The sequence below is a fragment of the Danaus plexippus genome, chromosome 28 (genome assembly GCF_018135715.1).
Source record: "Danaus plexippus chromosome 28, MEX_DaPlex, whole genome shotgun sequence".
NCBI lineage: Eukaryota > Metazoa > Arthropoda > Insecta > Lepidoptera > Nymphalidae > Danaus > Danaus plexippus.
The window spans coordinates 951,748-968,988 of record NC_083556.1 but is presented as its reverse complement, the minus strand read 5'-3'; the positions used below and the strand labels follow the sequence as shown (position 1 = coordinate 968,988).

Sequence of the window (17,241 nt, the reverse complement as noted above, 5' to 3'; positions counted from 1 at the left end):
TGGATTGAAAACAGGAAGAGTGGAAAATGAACTTTATTAACATCACATACAAGTCACAATTGATTGCCATCATTCCCTCTCGCTCTCTCTTTATCCCCCCCAGAGCGTTAAACGTTTAACGCAACCCTGTTGGAAGTCGCATAAGAAGGTTCACTTCAACAATTTTCCTCGCTGAGTTGTAAAACACTTCGTTGCCAACAATTTTTGTCATGACAACTTGTATATTTAAATTTAGCACATCCTGTAATTCCCGCCACAGAGACTAGGTGGGAAGAATGTCACCAGCAAAGTTTAATATCAGTTTCAAAGGTGACGTTGATAATTAAAATGATAAGCAAAAAAAAATTTCATTTTGATGTTTCATTAGTTTGTGATGTCTTAAATAAATAAAACGTTAATAAAAAAACACATTTAATTCTTGAACATTTTAAAATTAACTTACCTCTACCATTCAAAACCGGAATTTTTGTTTGTGGCAATGATAACTAAGTGATTATAAATCTAACCTTTATTAAATTTTACCTAATAAATTATTTACAACAATTCGGTAATTATATCTAAAATAAATTTATTATACAGTCCTATGTGTGAGGCTAACTAATATATAAACTAAAACTAATTAATACTTTTCAAACTACCCACTAAATACATAATTTAATTAAATATTAAATCACATTTTCTAGATTCTGAAAAAAAAAATTTTTTTTTTTTGACTTAAATAATGGCAGTAGTGGATTAACACAAGAAAGTTATCGATGATTATATTAAAAATTTGTTAAAGGAACGTCCTACTTTATTGAGGTATTTGGTACCCGGGGTCAATCCTCATGTAGTGGCCGTAAGGAGTGCTGATAGTTTGAGGTCCCGAATAAGGCTCGTACACAACATTCACATGCTTAGACTCCGCTGTATTCTGAACCCCCTCTCTGTTCCATGGAGCTAGAAATGTATAATTTCATGAAATTTGTATTGAGACAAACAGATAGCGACATCTATTACCACATATGTAACGTTCCTAATTACACTGATTAATAATAGATGGCGCTGTTGCAAAAAATTCAAGACATTTGTTGGGAATTTATTTTAAGAGAATGAATAGTTTCTTGAAATACAAGTTTCGACTAATGGATACTAGATGGCTCTGTCACCGAGACGGTCTCAATAAAAGCAAGACTTTAACTTCGCTATTAGCCACAAGATGTCGCTGTTGGCAACGTGCTTCCATAGCTACATGTGTAACTGAAGTACCGCCTCCTAGATGTCGCTGATGCTATACTCACATACAGGCACGTGTTCCTCGCTGTGTCCGTTGTGTATATGCAAATGTATTTCTTTCTGTTGCGGGCTCCAGTCGTGAGCTGAATGCGATTTAGAAGCGAAGAATGCACCGAACTGTGAATATATTAAATTTTAATGAAGATCCTTTTAAAATGAGCAATATCCATCTCAGAGTATGTTTTCAGTCAAAGCTCTACAAAGTTTGTTAATATGAGACCTAAATATTTTAATTCGCTTAAATTTATCAAACAAAAGCAATGAAATACAATTAACATATAATTTAAATGATTTATATACAATTTTATTAGATATCACCAAACCTATATGTTTATAATTTAGGTATAGGACAAAATGTAAAATAGTGTACACTAAATTATGGTTATAATTAAAATTATTTGATTTGTACAAAAAAAAAAACAATTAGTTCGTTATCTTTCTCTTACTAATACACATTTTCTATCACTCTATCTGTTTTGAGAGTCGGTTCCTCTACATATGTCATCTCCTTGAAAGGCTTAAAGTTTTATAAATTTAAAAACCTTTTCACATAATATATATATATAAAATCTTTACACGACAGTAAAATAGTAAATTTTTCCTAAGACAAAGTTAATTGAGTCGACTTTAAATTATTAAGGAGCCGAGTTGGAAGACATCTGCGATATTTTTGGTAACTTTAATATATCTTACGTATTTTTTTATATTCAGTATGAACATTAAACACGTAAAGACGGGTTTAATAACTAGTTGATAACAACCATTACACATTTTATGCTTCGATATTAAACTCTTTGCTGTATAATTTTAAATAAAAGTCTTACCATTTTTTATCTTAGGTCAATTTTACTTATTACGTATTTTTTAACAAAATCTTATCCGTTAATTGATACATACATAAAAATATTTTCGGAAAAAAATATTATTAAATCGTTAACTTTTTGTGTTTGGTCCAAACGACAACGGAAAAGCGGTTTGCAATGACTGCTTTTATTATTATTAAGAATATTTATATTAATTAAATACAAATACTTTTCATTAGTAATTTAAGGAGGTTATTTATTTTTTATTTGTTGTAAGTAATGAAGATAATTAATTTATGAGAAGCAAAACAAAATCCCAGAGGATGTTTGTGCGAGGGCGTCTAGGCCGGACATATTTTTAGATTGGCGAATTTTAAAGCGCTTTGTGATGATAGAGCTTACGGTTCTTTAGGAAACCAACATCCCCAAAGACCATGCCATCAAGGTCAACAAGTATTACGAGCTCACTAACGAACTCACTCGAAGTAGGTTCGTTATACATTCGTACGTGGTAGAAGTGGGAGCGAGAATTATAACAGCTAAGTCTCTACAAACTACTAAAAGACTTGGGCCTGTCCAGAACCAACATCAGTTCTTTCTAAGAACGTACTTCGAATGCAGCCCTAGTTGTTTCGTTTCAGATTTGGTTAGGGAAAAAGAGGAGCTTGGAGCGTGGAGGTGAGCGTTTAACGCGCGTTAGATAGGGGCCTTAAACCTACACCTGGGTCGCAAGTCCCAGGCACTGTCGAAGCTCCTCACCCTGCAACGATGGACCCGACACCCGCACGGTGATTCCATGGAATGATGAGAGGTGTCGTCTCACACTCGATCTACTTATGTATACCATAATATATATCATATAATAAAGTAATTAATTAAGGTTTCTGAACGAGATTTGACCAACACCTTTTATATTTCTGAACGTCGATTAAAAATGAACTTGACAACCGTCAGCTCGTGACATTACTTTCAATATGGCGATATATGTCAATGGCATCATGTATTAAATATTAAAATTTAATTGCATATGTATGGAGATGAGTGGATTTCGCAAGATTTATAAGAGAATCTCGAGACCTTGACCTCTATATCTGAATACATACATCTATCTCTTTCTTATACATATATACGAATGAGATAGATGTTAGTGATAGATTTTCGTCACCTCAAATGAAAGTAGCTTTCTTTAACGGCCGATTCATATGCGGACGCGAGTTAAAAAAATTGATCAAGTTTTGGTAACGAATTCAGGTTTTTTGATCGAACTGTTCCTAGAAAAAAGTCTCCAGTATAAGTTATAACAAATTAAGTGATATTAACTAAAGTAAACTTCATGTATATAAATAATATGTGAGGTCGATTTTAAGTTAATTTTTTTTTATTAATTATATTTTATTGTACGTAAGGCCTTTATTTATTAACGATTCCATCACGGGTAAAGATTTTTTTTTTTAAACAAACATTTTTCCTGATATTTCCTTCCTAAATTTCTATCTACGAAGTTTAATTTTACCATCAGTATTTAACACAAGTTTGCATGAACTACATAGGGTGAGTATTCAGTATTTCGTTAGCGTTAGATAGGGGCCCCTGAACCTACACCTGGGTCGCAAGTCCCAGGCACTGTTGAAGCTCATCTCCCTGCAACCATGGACCCGGCACCCGCACGGTGAACCCGTTGAATGCTAAGTTTCGTCTCATATCCCTACGATGTTAGTATCATGTGCCATAGTAGGAATGAAAAGCCATGGTATTGAACGTTCATCTTGATTCCTATCTCTTACCTTGGCAGCGCCAGCCACGAGGAGGAGTTTCAATATGATGAGGGTCACAGCCAAAGTCTTGATGCCGACCAGGGCGGCGACCACCGCCCACGTGGCCGCGGAACCCAAACCGAAAGCGAGAGGAATCATCGCTTGCAGCATCTTCTTGAAGGGACGGCCGAAAGTACGACCTAGTGGAGAAAGTTTCGTTACTATAGATTTGGATGAGGTTAATTTAATTAATTAATTCAGTTTTATGTTTAGAGTATCCTAATATTTTTTTAAGTGAAGCGAGCGGAACGCTATACCGGCGACTCAGGTCATTCATCCACGGAGATGATCTCGGCAACCGAATGTCCGATCTAGTAGAGTTTTTGTTCGATAGCAAAACTATCTGAGGTGGTTTATATGAAAAAAAAATTGATCAACCCATCAATTTCAATTTTAGGACCGGAAAAGGGGACCCATATCTGAAAAAACGGTTCGCTACTAACCGCTGAGGTCGCTTCACTCGACTTGCAGAGCTCTTTTTGTCGAGGGTAGTCATAAAAATACGAAGAACCTGCTTGTATATAATAAACAGGCATTCAGTATGTACATAGACTTAATTTAATTGTCATAGATAATTAAATTTTTCAAATGATGTCTTAAAGTTAGGTATTAGACTTTCTAACGCGTGTTTTTAAAACAAAATTTTCTTTATCAATTTTATTAGTATAAACTTTATGTTTGTAGTAATCTATACTCTACTCGCTATTGTAAAGAATAGCTCACGTTTCACGTTGACTTCATTTTATCGCTCGCCCCTTGTGTGGTTATTTTACACTAAATATATTAAAAAGGTTTCTTAATAAATAATTTTCGTAACGTATCAAGTTAATTTCGATTGTTACATTTTTTTACAATTACTGTGCCTTTATCATCACGGGGATAGATTAGCTTGTAACAGAGACAACTTAAATTTATCACGACTCAACAAAAACTTCACAACATCATCTCAATATAGTACTCTACAATGTACAAACCTATTGACCCATATATATATATATATTTGATTTCTTCAACAAAAATTTCTTCTATAGGAGAGAACGACTTAAAACTACATTAACCCGAATGATATCAAATGATTTATATTGTATAGTAAGTAGGCCTCTATACAACTATTGTACGCTACTGTGTGCCTACCACGGGTTTGAATTTTCACTACACACGAGGTTACTGCGGTTCTTTGACACCATGTTTAGATGTATGAAAAACTATTGACGCTCCGTATTTAGTGACCGCGAACTACACTGATCGTACTGAACAGATTTTGATAGTGTTTAGTTAAAATTAATAGTGTATTATAAATAATAATTCCATGACAAGGAGAAGAAACGAGTGTAAACATACTTGTAAATGTTGTTGTGAAATGTGGATAAGTTTTTTTATATTTAAATAAAAAAAAGGTGTGTTTCCTTGATAACTATTCAAGATATTACTTCAATACAATTAATCATGTATTCGTTACGTGTAATGTGACAAAAAGATTCTCTACATAATTATAAGATGGCTATGTTTATAAATATTACAAATTATTTTATATTCATTGTCATAGTTTACTTTGGGTATTCAAAAGTAATAAAAAAATAATTAAACCTTACAATAATATATATATATATATTTATCTACATGTCTACATACCTAATTATTTGTTACAGACAAACAGCCTTCAGCTTTTCCCTAATAAAACTTAAATATAAATACGCTATATGAATAAAAAACGTCATACTGTCCGTGTTCAGTCTCGCGGATGGCTCGAGGTAAAGATATTAAACAAAATATATCATAGACATTAGTAAAACACATAACACATATTAAGGATCCGTAGTTGGATCCATTTGGGATAAAAATCCAGCATCCATTCTGGTTAAACATTGATACATTTTAATCTTTCGATATAAATAAGATTTTTTTGGTCATTGTTAGCTTCGATACTATCATAAGGACGTTTCGAGGGATCGTATATAATTAAAGGTCATAGTATTTCTTATTCAAACGTACAACTATAGTTATAATGTAGTTGTAGTATAGCTTCTATACTTCTATGTTTTATACATACCACAAGTTCGTCACTTTAAACGGAGCGTTGAAACTATTTCGTTCAAATATCTCATGACTTTATATAATCTATTCACGTTATTGCATGAGAAACGGGAAACGCGTCGTGTGTAATGTGACACTTGTATTAAGCGTACCTCAAAAGACTACATTATATAAATATTCTAGTTATTGTTTTTAAGGATCTTTGACTCTTCTAATTGTACCGTCTTAATCGGTAAATTTTTTAAAGAGATAAGTCAAGTAATATTCGCGTTTACTAACAATAATATAAATTTAACTTTATTTAAATTATTTATTATATATATATATATATATATATATATATATAACATTGTTTAAACAGCTTCTGCTACGTCTCCATCTTAATCTCCAGCCCTAAGTTATCTGATAGAAATCCTTACCAGAAGAGAAGATCTTTGTTTCACCTGTTTTCATAATTCCTTTGTTTACGTAAATATATATAACCATTTTCTATATATGCAAGAAATGTCACTTAACAGTCAACACTGATTATGTACAGTTGGTTGTAAACACTTTAATAACTCTTTTATTAAATGAAGTTGGAGCAAAATTATGACAACTTTCAAATTTACAGATACTGATCTAGGCTCGAAAACGAAGTAATTTATTTTATTAAGACTTAATACCGTATTTATGTAAATAGCTTGCCAATAAACGCTTTAGGAATGTCAATTTTTAAAAGTTGTAAAATGGATATAGTATGTTATCCTTAAGGTATAGACATATGCCACCGCGGACTTTTCTGTAGACCTGTATAAGATACACAATTCCACCATATATTATTTTGTTATATCTCAAAGACTTTAGGCAGAGTTTTCGTTAAAAGATCTCAGACGGCTCATGTTTGCCCGACATCTTCAACAAACATCGTTAACGTACACAAGTAAATACAAAAACTAAAATACAAAAACTCAACAAATTATATATTAAGCCTTCCTCGAGAATCTCGCTATCGAGTGGTGATAACTGTTTGATAATCGGTGCTGTAGTTTTTCCGTTTATCGCGAACAGACAGACAGACAGACGCGGCGATGGATACATATATATATATATATATATATGATACTTTCACCATTTCTACATACAATCGTTTTTATTATTAAATGAATTTCAAAAAAAATCACTGTACATAAACAATTTTATTATATAATTTTATGTTATTTTATATATAAAAATGTGAAATAACATTTATAAGAGAAATAGAATAACGATTAATTTCTATTAATCGATCGCAATCGATGTCTCGGTGACAAAAATCGATATCTGATCCCATAATTTTAACGTTTCGTTCCGATATATTTTCAGTCATAACAATTATTATATCATTTAATCTTCTAAAAAGACGTATTTTTTATACCAAGTCGAAAGGCGTGAAACATTAGCATAGTGATTGTAACGAGACGAATCGTAGACGAAGATTTTTTTTTTCATAAAATAGATAAAGAGAAAATAATTGGCGTGTTTCTGCTCTGTTTGTTTGCGGGTTATATTTAATTATTTGATTTAATATATGTATATACTACTACTTTACGTGTGTATATCGCTGAACTCCTAAACGGCTGGACAGATTTGGATGATTTTTTTTGTGTATGCATTTGTGTGGCGAACCAGGTGGTTATAATTAACATTTCAGCCCCACAGATGGCGCTGCAGTGGGTATCCAGGTTATTCAAATGAAAAGGCTGCAATGCAGGTTACTCTAGGTAGGTAAAATGTATTGTTTTAAAACTCTATATATTTTTTTTCTGAGAGCAACTCTGGTCTGGTCTGGTCCACACGGACGGGGTGGAAGGCGAAAAGTAGTATATTATAAAGGTGTCAGTTTTCCGTGAGCTCTCCCAAATAAAACTCAGTACGACTTTCAACACGTAACACGAATAGTTTGAACGTTAAGTATTTGTTAGATAAAATTAATATTTTACACACAGGGTCCTATTCAGAGCTAAGGGCATCACAATCACTTATAATTTGATTATTTTAAGTGCTTGTTAATTGTTATTTAGTTAAATTATTCTCGATTTTAATTTTAACTGTACGGTTACTTTCTTTCGTCAATGTAGCGTCCAAATTTCAACGTCCGTCTGTCTTATTTACACACATTTAATATCTGTCTTAAAATAAAATCCATGTAGTGGTTAATAAGTAAAAAAACCTTTTTATTTAAATGAAACCAAATATATTTCGGATAACTGCGCGTATTTTATTATTTTTAAAAAACTACATACTCCCGACGTTTCGGTTACTCTGCAGCGACCGTGATCACGGACAGACGAGATGTGAAATGACATAATGCAGTTTTTAATATTAATAAAATACGTGTAGTATATATGAAAAATATTAGTTTTATTTACATTAATACTCACTGAAATCTTAGATCTCATTAAACATTTTTATTATTGACTAAGAAAATGTTAAGTAAGCGAAATATCTAGGGAAAACGGAACGAAAATCGCCGAATGTTATCGTTGTATGTATAATATAAGGAGTGTCACTGCTGACTCCTCGGAGCGAACTCCTGGCTGTGAACCAGAGCACTCCTCACGAGACGTGTGACCACATACATATACTGACATCAGTAAATACATGTAGGTACTCTTAAAGATTGTAAGTTTTGGAGATTTCTGTTTTATTATTATATACCTAAGTTATCCCCGAAGCTTTCAATCCTGAATCCCACTACGTATGATAGTAATTCAAAAATTTTAATCAAATTAATTTGAAAAATCATAACTGTTATGTAAAAGTTTTAACGCTTTAAAAATTTTCTAAATACGTTTTTCACTATTGAAAACTTGTGGACATTACCTAAATCCTAATTTAATCAAAAACAACCAATTGTGGAGAATTACTGAATTAATAATCATTATTTATCTGAGTTATTATTTCAAACAAGATTTATATTTCGTTCAATTTATATAACTAAAAAAAATTATGAAACAAATTTAAATACTCACCGATCGAAAAATCCAGTAAACCGTCCGACTTTTCGACAATTTCATTAGCATTTTGTTCGGTTTTAAGGCCGCCGTTATTTATTTCATCTATATTTTTGGTAAAATTACTTAAATTACTATCAACACTAGAAACTTCATTATCGCTATACAACTTAGCCGCGGAACTGGGATACGCGAAAAGCAATAACAAACAAAAAACAGTCAAAGGCACATCCATTTTAAACGACCGATCGTTTAGCAACAGATGGAAACACGGTATGAACCATTTTATAATCTCTTTTAAATCCATCATTTTTTTGTAATGTTAATTTTATATTATATATTCAATGAAAAACATAATATAATATTTAAAAGTACACAGCACGTCATCACAAACGCACAGCTACGTCAAAACTGACAACGAATGGAGCAATGGCCGCCATTTCTTCTTTCACTCGACGGTCACACACGGTAGTGAGTCAAGGGTTTGGTACAAAAAGAGACTTTCGCTTTTTGTCTATGCAAGGTTCGTTTTACATTTTTAGAATTACTATGGTCAATGGCGTGTTGTGTACAGTGATTTAGTTAAATGTTGCGAGAAAATTGGAAAGTTCAAACAATACACGTCCGTGGAGAAAAGATTTGGAACAATATTCCAGTTATTTTGCATAAAGGATTAAAATTTACATTTTAGTGTGATTTCTTAACAATTGAGTTGAAACTGTTAAGATATTTGCAGCTACGAACCGTGTCCCAGTTACACGAAAGGTCATTGTCCCAAACACAACCGTTACGATCCTCAAAAATTAAGGTCTTATTGAGTGGTTCGGAACTGTTCAAGAGGAAGTGAATGATTTTCATTTTTTATTTACTTACACTTATTTTATAATAAAATAGAAAACATATTTTTATTAACCTACTTATATTTTATAAAAAGAATTGCCATTGAATTAATTATTTTTTCTTTCGTAATAACAATCTTTGCGATGCTATTATCTGTAGGTTTATTTATGACTAAAAATTCGCGCCAAAATTTTTCTTATAATTAATCGAAAATAAAAAAATAGAACATAAAGAGACTAATAAGATCTTGTAATAGTTTTAATAATAAATAAGGTTAGGTTAGGCAGCTTAAAATAAACAATGCATATTTTAAAGATAACTTTGAACGAAATCGTAATGTAAAGGTCGCTGTTAAATATGCATTTTGCGAGTGTTTGTTTTGCATGGCAATTACAACACAGTAATATCTTCTAAACTAAACAAAATAAGCTACCTACATTCAGTGTTAATAAGTAATGTTGTGTTTGAAGTTTAATTACAATTTGTTTAATAAATAGTTTGTAAATTAAAAGTTTTTCGTGTAAAATTTATTATACTCATTTACATAATAAGTCTGTTTAAATCTATATTTCACTTACGTTTACATATTGTATAGAACGTGTATAATATGATTTTTTTTACCTAATAAATTATATATATGTCCTTGTACCTACAAGTAGCCTTGAAGACATCGGCTTTCTAGATCCTCTTGAAGTAATGAAGGTCATTCCAAACTATTAAGATAAAGACGACTAAAGAATTTAACATTTTTATTTAATCACTTTAACTATAAATGTAGGACTTCATATCAGTATGCTGAGAACATATGCATCATTACCAAATACGGAGCGATTGCAGTTTTTAACTTTTAAAGCTAAGTTCATATCTTCGGTGGTGAATTAAAAAAATCGAGACGTTCCCAAGGACGAGTGAGGATACGATATCTAGGTAAATATACAATAAAACTTAGGCCGCTTACAAGTTCGACTCCTAAGACAGATAAATCAATCTAATGTAAGGTTTGTATCTAAAATAAAGAAGTAATAATAACGACAACTTATAATATATAAATATAGAAATACATAGATAACATATATGTATCCCAAATAATATAAATACTCGCAAACCGTTACGCTTATTATAACCATACAGGAATAAAGTTAAATTATACAAGCAGTGTGACAGTGTGTACACTTCCTTATGTTGTTAATACGAAAATACTATACTATAAGTTTTAACACCATTCAAGCAGCAATTACTTTATCGTGTCCATACTATTACAGAGAAGCTACGACCTTCACGTCTTAACTGTAAAAATCACAATTTGTTTTTAATTCTCTTAATATAATATATTAAGAATAATTAATGTTGATAAGACAATAATATCTTGTTGTGTTTTTTCTATAATTGTAATCGCGTCAACTTATTCGGAAATTTCTCGTTACGTTTCTGAAACATTTATATAATGTTATCGAACATCGGCGGGTGTCATCGTTGTATGTATAATATAAGGAGTGTCACTGCTGACTCCTCGGACCGAACTCCTGGCTGTGAACCAGCACTCCTCACTCCACACGAGACGAGTGACCACATCAATACTGACATCAGAGAACACATGTAGTCGTATATATAAGTTTCACTTATACAAATATTATAATCAAAATTTAATTATATATATATAAATATAATATATAAATTATAAGTTCAACTCCTACACTTTTAAAATACGACATTCAGCTGATATTCACTAGTCATCAGTCAATAATTACGTCGTAAGAAAAGAAACAGCTATTTAGTTATGTAACAACCAATAAGATAAATAGTTCATGTCTTAAAATATTTATGAAACTTAAAAAAAAATATTCACGTGTTAACTAGGTACAGAGACAATAAACGTCTTTCGATATATCTTTAGACGGATCTTTGTTTTGAATATCGTGCAAATTCAATGCATAATAAATAATTTGGTTTTAGAACTGAGGTTTAGTTTTCTTTGGAAACAGGAGATGAAAATATTGGTAATGATCGAAATAAAATTGCAATAACTACAAGTAAATTAATATTGAATATTTTTAAATACAATTTTTTTTACATTAAATGCATTTAATGGAGAATATTAAATTTACATAACTGATAAATAAGGAAACAATGTTTTTGATTATATATATACATAATAATATAAATGAGAAATAGTTTTTTGTTCCACTTGTCTACTGTCCGCCTTATTGACTTTGACAGCGTCACCAGATCACGGAAAAACTGAAACGATACAAATTTTCGTGCTGGTTCAGACTTGTGTTATGTGAAGAGTAAATTTCTAGTCATAAGTGGTTTTCTATATATTGACTGAAGTGACACATATACCCTTTGATATTATATGTTTTAATTTATTTGTCTAATCTAAATATTTTAATAACACATAGACAATTCAGAGAACTTTAATATTTGTATTTCTTAACTTCCATACTAAATAAATTATAATACAAATTAATATTTCATGACAGTATAAGTTTAATCTAATACTAGGTGAATAATTTCAATATACGGTGTATTACCAAAATAGAAAGTATAGAGATATGAATATTAAATTATAATCCTGGTATTGTGTTCCAAGTCTATAGTCGGTTAAAAATTTACTAAAAAAACCTGTATAAGACAAGATTGAAAACATTGTTATTAATGTGAATAAAACTTGTGAGTTATTTTGGTAAAGATTAAGAAAATAATATTAAATTTTGATCAGTCAGTCGCCAACGTCCATACCACGTTGAATACACCGGTTCTCGTCCGATCACCGAAGTTAAGCAACGTCGGGCGCGGTCAGTACTTGGATGGGTGACCGCCTGGGAACACCGCGTGATGTTGGCTTTTTACTATTTTGTTATAATTTGAAATTATTATTATTAAATTTTCTGACTTTTTTTTTCATACAAGATTTTATTTATTAACTTCGAAAGTTTATATTATGCTATCGTCTGTAACTTGAGTCATTATTTTTTTTCTTAAAATACTATCTGATATAAATACAATCAGTCCTCGCTCTATTACCGGATACCTTTCTCCACTACACACGCGACCGATTTTTAGATACAATGAGAAAAAACTCTAAAGACTAATTAACAGTGAAAAGAATTTCATTTAATGCAGCAATTTCACGAGCAACGCCGCCGGCTAGCAGCTGTTCAAAAAATAAATCTAACTAATTATTATAGTGATAGTTTAAAAGAGAAATTTGACATTGACTGACGTCACGAATACGAGTTCAGAAATGTCGTTCACATTTTTTGTTAAACATACTTCGGCATTGTTTCCTAAGAGTTTAATTTAAAAATTAAATTCAAGAATTAAAAACAAAATAAACACCCATAATAATAATATAAAAAATATTAATTTGATACGATTGAATTACTTTAACTAGATGCAGACTTGATGTAACAGAAGAAACGCATGTCATGTGGGAGACGGACAAGCAATGAATATAACACTGAACTTTTTGTTATTAATTATAAATTATAATATATTATAATTCTTAAAGTATTTTTGGCTGATTAATAATAATTAATTATAAATTAATATTGCCGGGATAAATTGTGGGAATTTGATACTAAATTTAAGTTTTATAGCAAATTAAAAATAGGTATTAAATATGTTGAAACCAATTTTTGTAATTAGTTATAATTAATTACAATACTGAACTTATGTTAATTTCGTGATGGCAACATTTGGATATAAATTTTTATTTGAAAATTATAAATACTGGCTTCAGCCATTTTGTAAGACATAACAAAAAGTAACAGTGAACATTTAAAATCAAGTCTGAGACTACCTCAACACTTTGTAGTGAAATAATTTTTATTATATATGTGTAACACATACCATTTTATTGTAAAGTTTATTGATTGTTTAAATTTTTTAGGTTTTGGAAAAAAAAATTATTTTATGCATCGATGATTAACGACACGGTGATGGACGTAAGAGGAGTGGTGTTGTGTTTCACGTAGCTGTCTGTCTGTGGCATCTTAGCTCTCATATGTTCCACCGATATCAATGCGGTTTTTTTTGATGATTTAAAATCTACTAGATGATTATTATATCACCAATGACATAAGCGAATACGAATATTAAGATTTTTTGTTTTGTAAAAAAAAAAAAAAGTGATGAAATTTTTAATATGTACGCACTTTCGAAGTTAATAAATGAAATCTTGTATGAAAAAAAAGTCAGGAAATTTAATAATAATAATTTCAAATTATAACAAAATAGAAAAAGCCAACATCACGCGGTGTTCCCAGGCGGTCACCCATCCAAGTACTGACCGCGCCCGACGTTGCTTAACTTCGGTGATCGGACGAGAACCGGTGTTTTCAACGTGGTATGGACGTTGGCGACTGACTGATCAAAATTTAATATTATTTTCTTAATCTTTACCAAAATAACTCGCAAGTCTTATTGACATTAATTACAATGTTTTCAATCTTGTCTTATACAGGTTTTTTTAGTAAATTTTTAACCGACTATAGACTTGGAACATGATTATAGCAAAATAATTTAATGTTTATATATACACTATTTGTTTCGACAATTATTTATGTTTTAAATAATTTCAGATTATATAACATTGCTAAGATATCTTAAAGTCACTTGTTTATTATATTTTAACAAACGCTCTCAGTATTTCGATAACTAAACTTTCAGGTCTTCATCTGTTGTAACCTTGATAAGTTAAAATTAGTTTCATCGTTATATTCTACACAATAACGCAAGTTTCACTGTAATATGATATTGAGATGATAAAAATCGGCCTAGTAAAAAGATAATAAATTATGTTTAAATTATTACTTGTTTTATAGAAGCATCAGATATACTCCATCAATGAATATCCCGGATGTCTTAACTATCTGGGTTCTCGATATACAGTCTGGTGACGCACGGACTGCAGCGTCTTAGTAGCTACAAATGACTGATAAGGAACCCTCAAAACTGTACTCTTAATTTCTCTCTGTCTAGTTTTTCATCCAAGCATTCGCGTATTAAATGTCACAATTCACGTTATGAAGATTTCACGAAAATTTTGTTAATAACCACTTTCAAGATTAACTGTACAATAAAAGTAATACAATATCTCCATACTACACGACAGATCTGTTTTCTTCTCGAAGTTTGATCTTAATTTCGTTATATAATTACGAGATTCTTAAATAAACACAACTGTCAAAGTATCTGTCATTTGTTTAATTATTTATTGGACGTAATTTTTTATTTCACTTTAAGTATTATCAAATCAGTCACGCTTTTATTAAATTATAACTCACTAATACCGTGAAGAATTTCTCTTGAACAATATCAACATTCGTTTCTATCGAATTATTTATATTTATTGTAATCAAACATTTTACCGTTGCGGCCATTTTGACGTTTCGATTTTACAGTTACACTAGAAATATTTATATAATTATGTACGGTTAGAATTTTATGATTCATTAATATATCCGTTTGATATTATTACGGTGGTATTTCAATAGATACGTTAAACTGTCAGTGTGTAGTTTGCGATACAATAACTTATTTAATTACTGTATTCGTTCTAAGTATTGGCATCGCCAAACTTGAAGTTTTTTTTTAATCATCTTAACAAAAGTTTGAAATGAATACCTTTATAAAGGATAGCGATGTCTTCAAAGACACCAATTTAGCAAAAGTTAAGTAATTAGAAAAATAATAATGTTGATTTCACAAAATATATTTTTTGGTAATTAATTCGAAGGTCACTTCAACTAAAATATTTCACGTACATTTTCCTATGTGATGTTATGTTATTATTTGTGCTGTATTCAGATTTAAATATGAATCAAACATAACATTTACATACATATTACATATTGTTTATTACGATTTTATTTTACAAGTTTGTACCCAAGCATCTTTAATGTACGCCATTTACAAAATCAACATTATAAAAAAAAAATAAGCGGGAAATTTGGCAATTGGATTTGTCATTATGACATAAAAACAAAACCAAAAAGATCTTAGTTATTTTAGAAAATATTATTTAACCGCAAACCGATTCATATAATTAACGGTTAAGAGTTGCTTATTATTAGTGCCGGTGAAAGTGATCACGAGGAAGTCCCTGGTCGAATGAGTTTTGGTAACACGCGAACGAAACCGTACTTCTATAATCAATATCACGATGTCTCTATTGTGATAATTGGAGTGATGTAATGTCTGTCATCGGTTGCATGTTGTTCATTTTCTTTATAATTACTAGCGATTTCTTTTAGTTCAAGTGACTAATTAGTTCATAACAATACTGATCATATTGTTATTAGTGACCTGTAACCCTTTTTTTTGTGGGGAAATGCTTAATGCATACTCTCTTGCTCGGGGAAGAAGAAAACAAGAGGCGTTATGTAGGACTCTCGTCCTGAAAATGACGCACTACCACTAAAACCCCACGCGCCGCTCTTCTGCTAAGCCACAGGGCCCGCAAGTGACCTGTAATCCTGTATGATGTATAAGTTTTACCGTTATTTAGTTAAATTGTATAATGTTTTTGAAAACACTGTTGGGTTAGATAGATGAATAAATAACGACAAAGAAACACTTAAGCAAATGTTACGTGCTGTCAACAATCAACATATTACAAATTAAATGAACATGGTTGCATAGATAACGTCGGAGCAGTCATGAAGTCTTGGATTAGATAGAGACGGAACTTCTCATTCTATGGAATCACCGTTCGGGTGCCGAGTCCATCGCATTGCAGGGAGAGGAGCTTCATCAGTGCCTGGGACTTGCGACCCAGGTGTAGGTTTAAGGGCCCCTATCTAACGCGCGTTAAACGCTCACCTCCACTGTCTCAGCTCCTCTCTCTACCTAACCAAATTTGGAACGAAACTACTAGGGCTGCCATCAAAGTACGTTCCAAGAATGAACTGATATCAGTTCTGGACAGTTCCAAGTCTTTTAGCAGGTTGTAAAGGGATTTGGCTGTTATACCTCTCGCTCCCACTTCCACCGCGTACAAATCTACGACGAACATATTCTCAGCGAGTTCGTTACTAAACTCGTAGATACAAGTTAGTTTCGTAGTTTTCCTGGAACCTCTGGCGGCTGTGAAGCGCACTCCATATGATTCAATATCGAGCTGATATTTATAATGCAAAATATAAAATTCATGGAATTCCAGTTCGTGCCGATAATAGTTTCATTGTGTTTCCTAATTTGATTTATACTTGTTCAGCGGAGTGCTTCTTTGCCGATCGCGCGAGACTAGGACATGTTAATAGGCACACACAACTCTGGTAGAGGTTGTGTCGGTATCAAGAGAAACCTCTTTAGTGGATAACTGAACGTTTAACAAAACATCTCCCGGAAACACAAATGAAATGATGTGATAAGTACGACTGGAGTGATAGGTGACTCAGTATTCAGTAATCAAGGTATGAAGTAGGAAAGCAACTGTCGCTGATAAGAGGTCGCGAGAGAGAATGAAAGCCTCGTTAGTTATTGATTAATATT

General features: G+C 31.5%; 1 protein-coding gene and 2 non-coding genes across 3 annotated transcripts; 1 reads left to right on the top strand and 2 right to left on the bottom strand.

Annotated features, from left to right (window-relative positions):
* Positions 1–243: 243 nt before the first annotated feature.
* On the bottom strand, positions 244–9,323 carry LOC116776255 (uncharacterized). The gene is made up of 4 exons (XM_032669399.2): positions 8,920–9,323; positions 3,863–4,032; positions 1,281–1,392; positions 244–939 (listed from the first exon to the last, which is right to left on the bottom strand). Exons 1-4 carry the CDS (start codon positions 9,209–9,211, stop codon positions 794–796), a joined length of 720 nt encoding a protein of 239 aa, XP_032525290.2. The 5' UTR covers positions 9,212–9,323; the 3' UTR covers positions 244–793.
* Positions 9,324–12,469: 3,146 nt separating this feature from the next.
* LOC116776427 (5S ribosomal RNA) lies at positions 12,470–12,588 on the top strand. Its single transcript, XR_004353928.1, has one exon. It is a non-coding gene; the product is annotated as a 5S ribosomal RNA (ribosomal RNA).
* A 1,399-nt stretch (positions 12,589–13,987) lies between these two features.
* LOC116776431 (5S ribosomal RNA) lies at positions 13,988–14,106 on the bottom strand. Its single transcript, XR_004353931.2, has one exon. It is a non-coding gene; the product is annotated as a 5S ribosomal RNA (ribosomal RNA).
* Between the last annotated feature and the right edge of the window lie 3,135 nt (positions 14,107–17,241).

What these genes read in the sequence shown, in the direction of transcription:
- LOC116776255 (XM_032669399.2), bottom strand. Translation starts at nt 9,211, where the DNA reads ATGATGGATTTAAAAGAGATTATAAAATGGTTCATACCGTGTTTCCAT. An exon ending in TCGTGGCTGGCGCTGCCAAG is followed by an intron (nt 1,393 to 3,862) that starts GTAAGAGATAGG and finishes ATATATTCACAG; the next exon opens with TTCGGTGCATTCTTCGCTTC. An exon ending in CGAGGAACACGTGCCTGTAT is followed by an intron (nt 940 to 1,280) that starts GTGAGTATAGCA and finishes ATACATTTCTAG; the next exon opens with CTCCATGGAACAGAGAGGGG.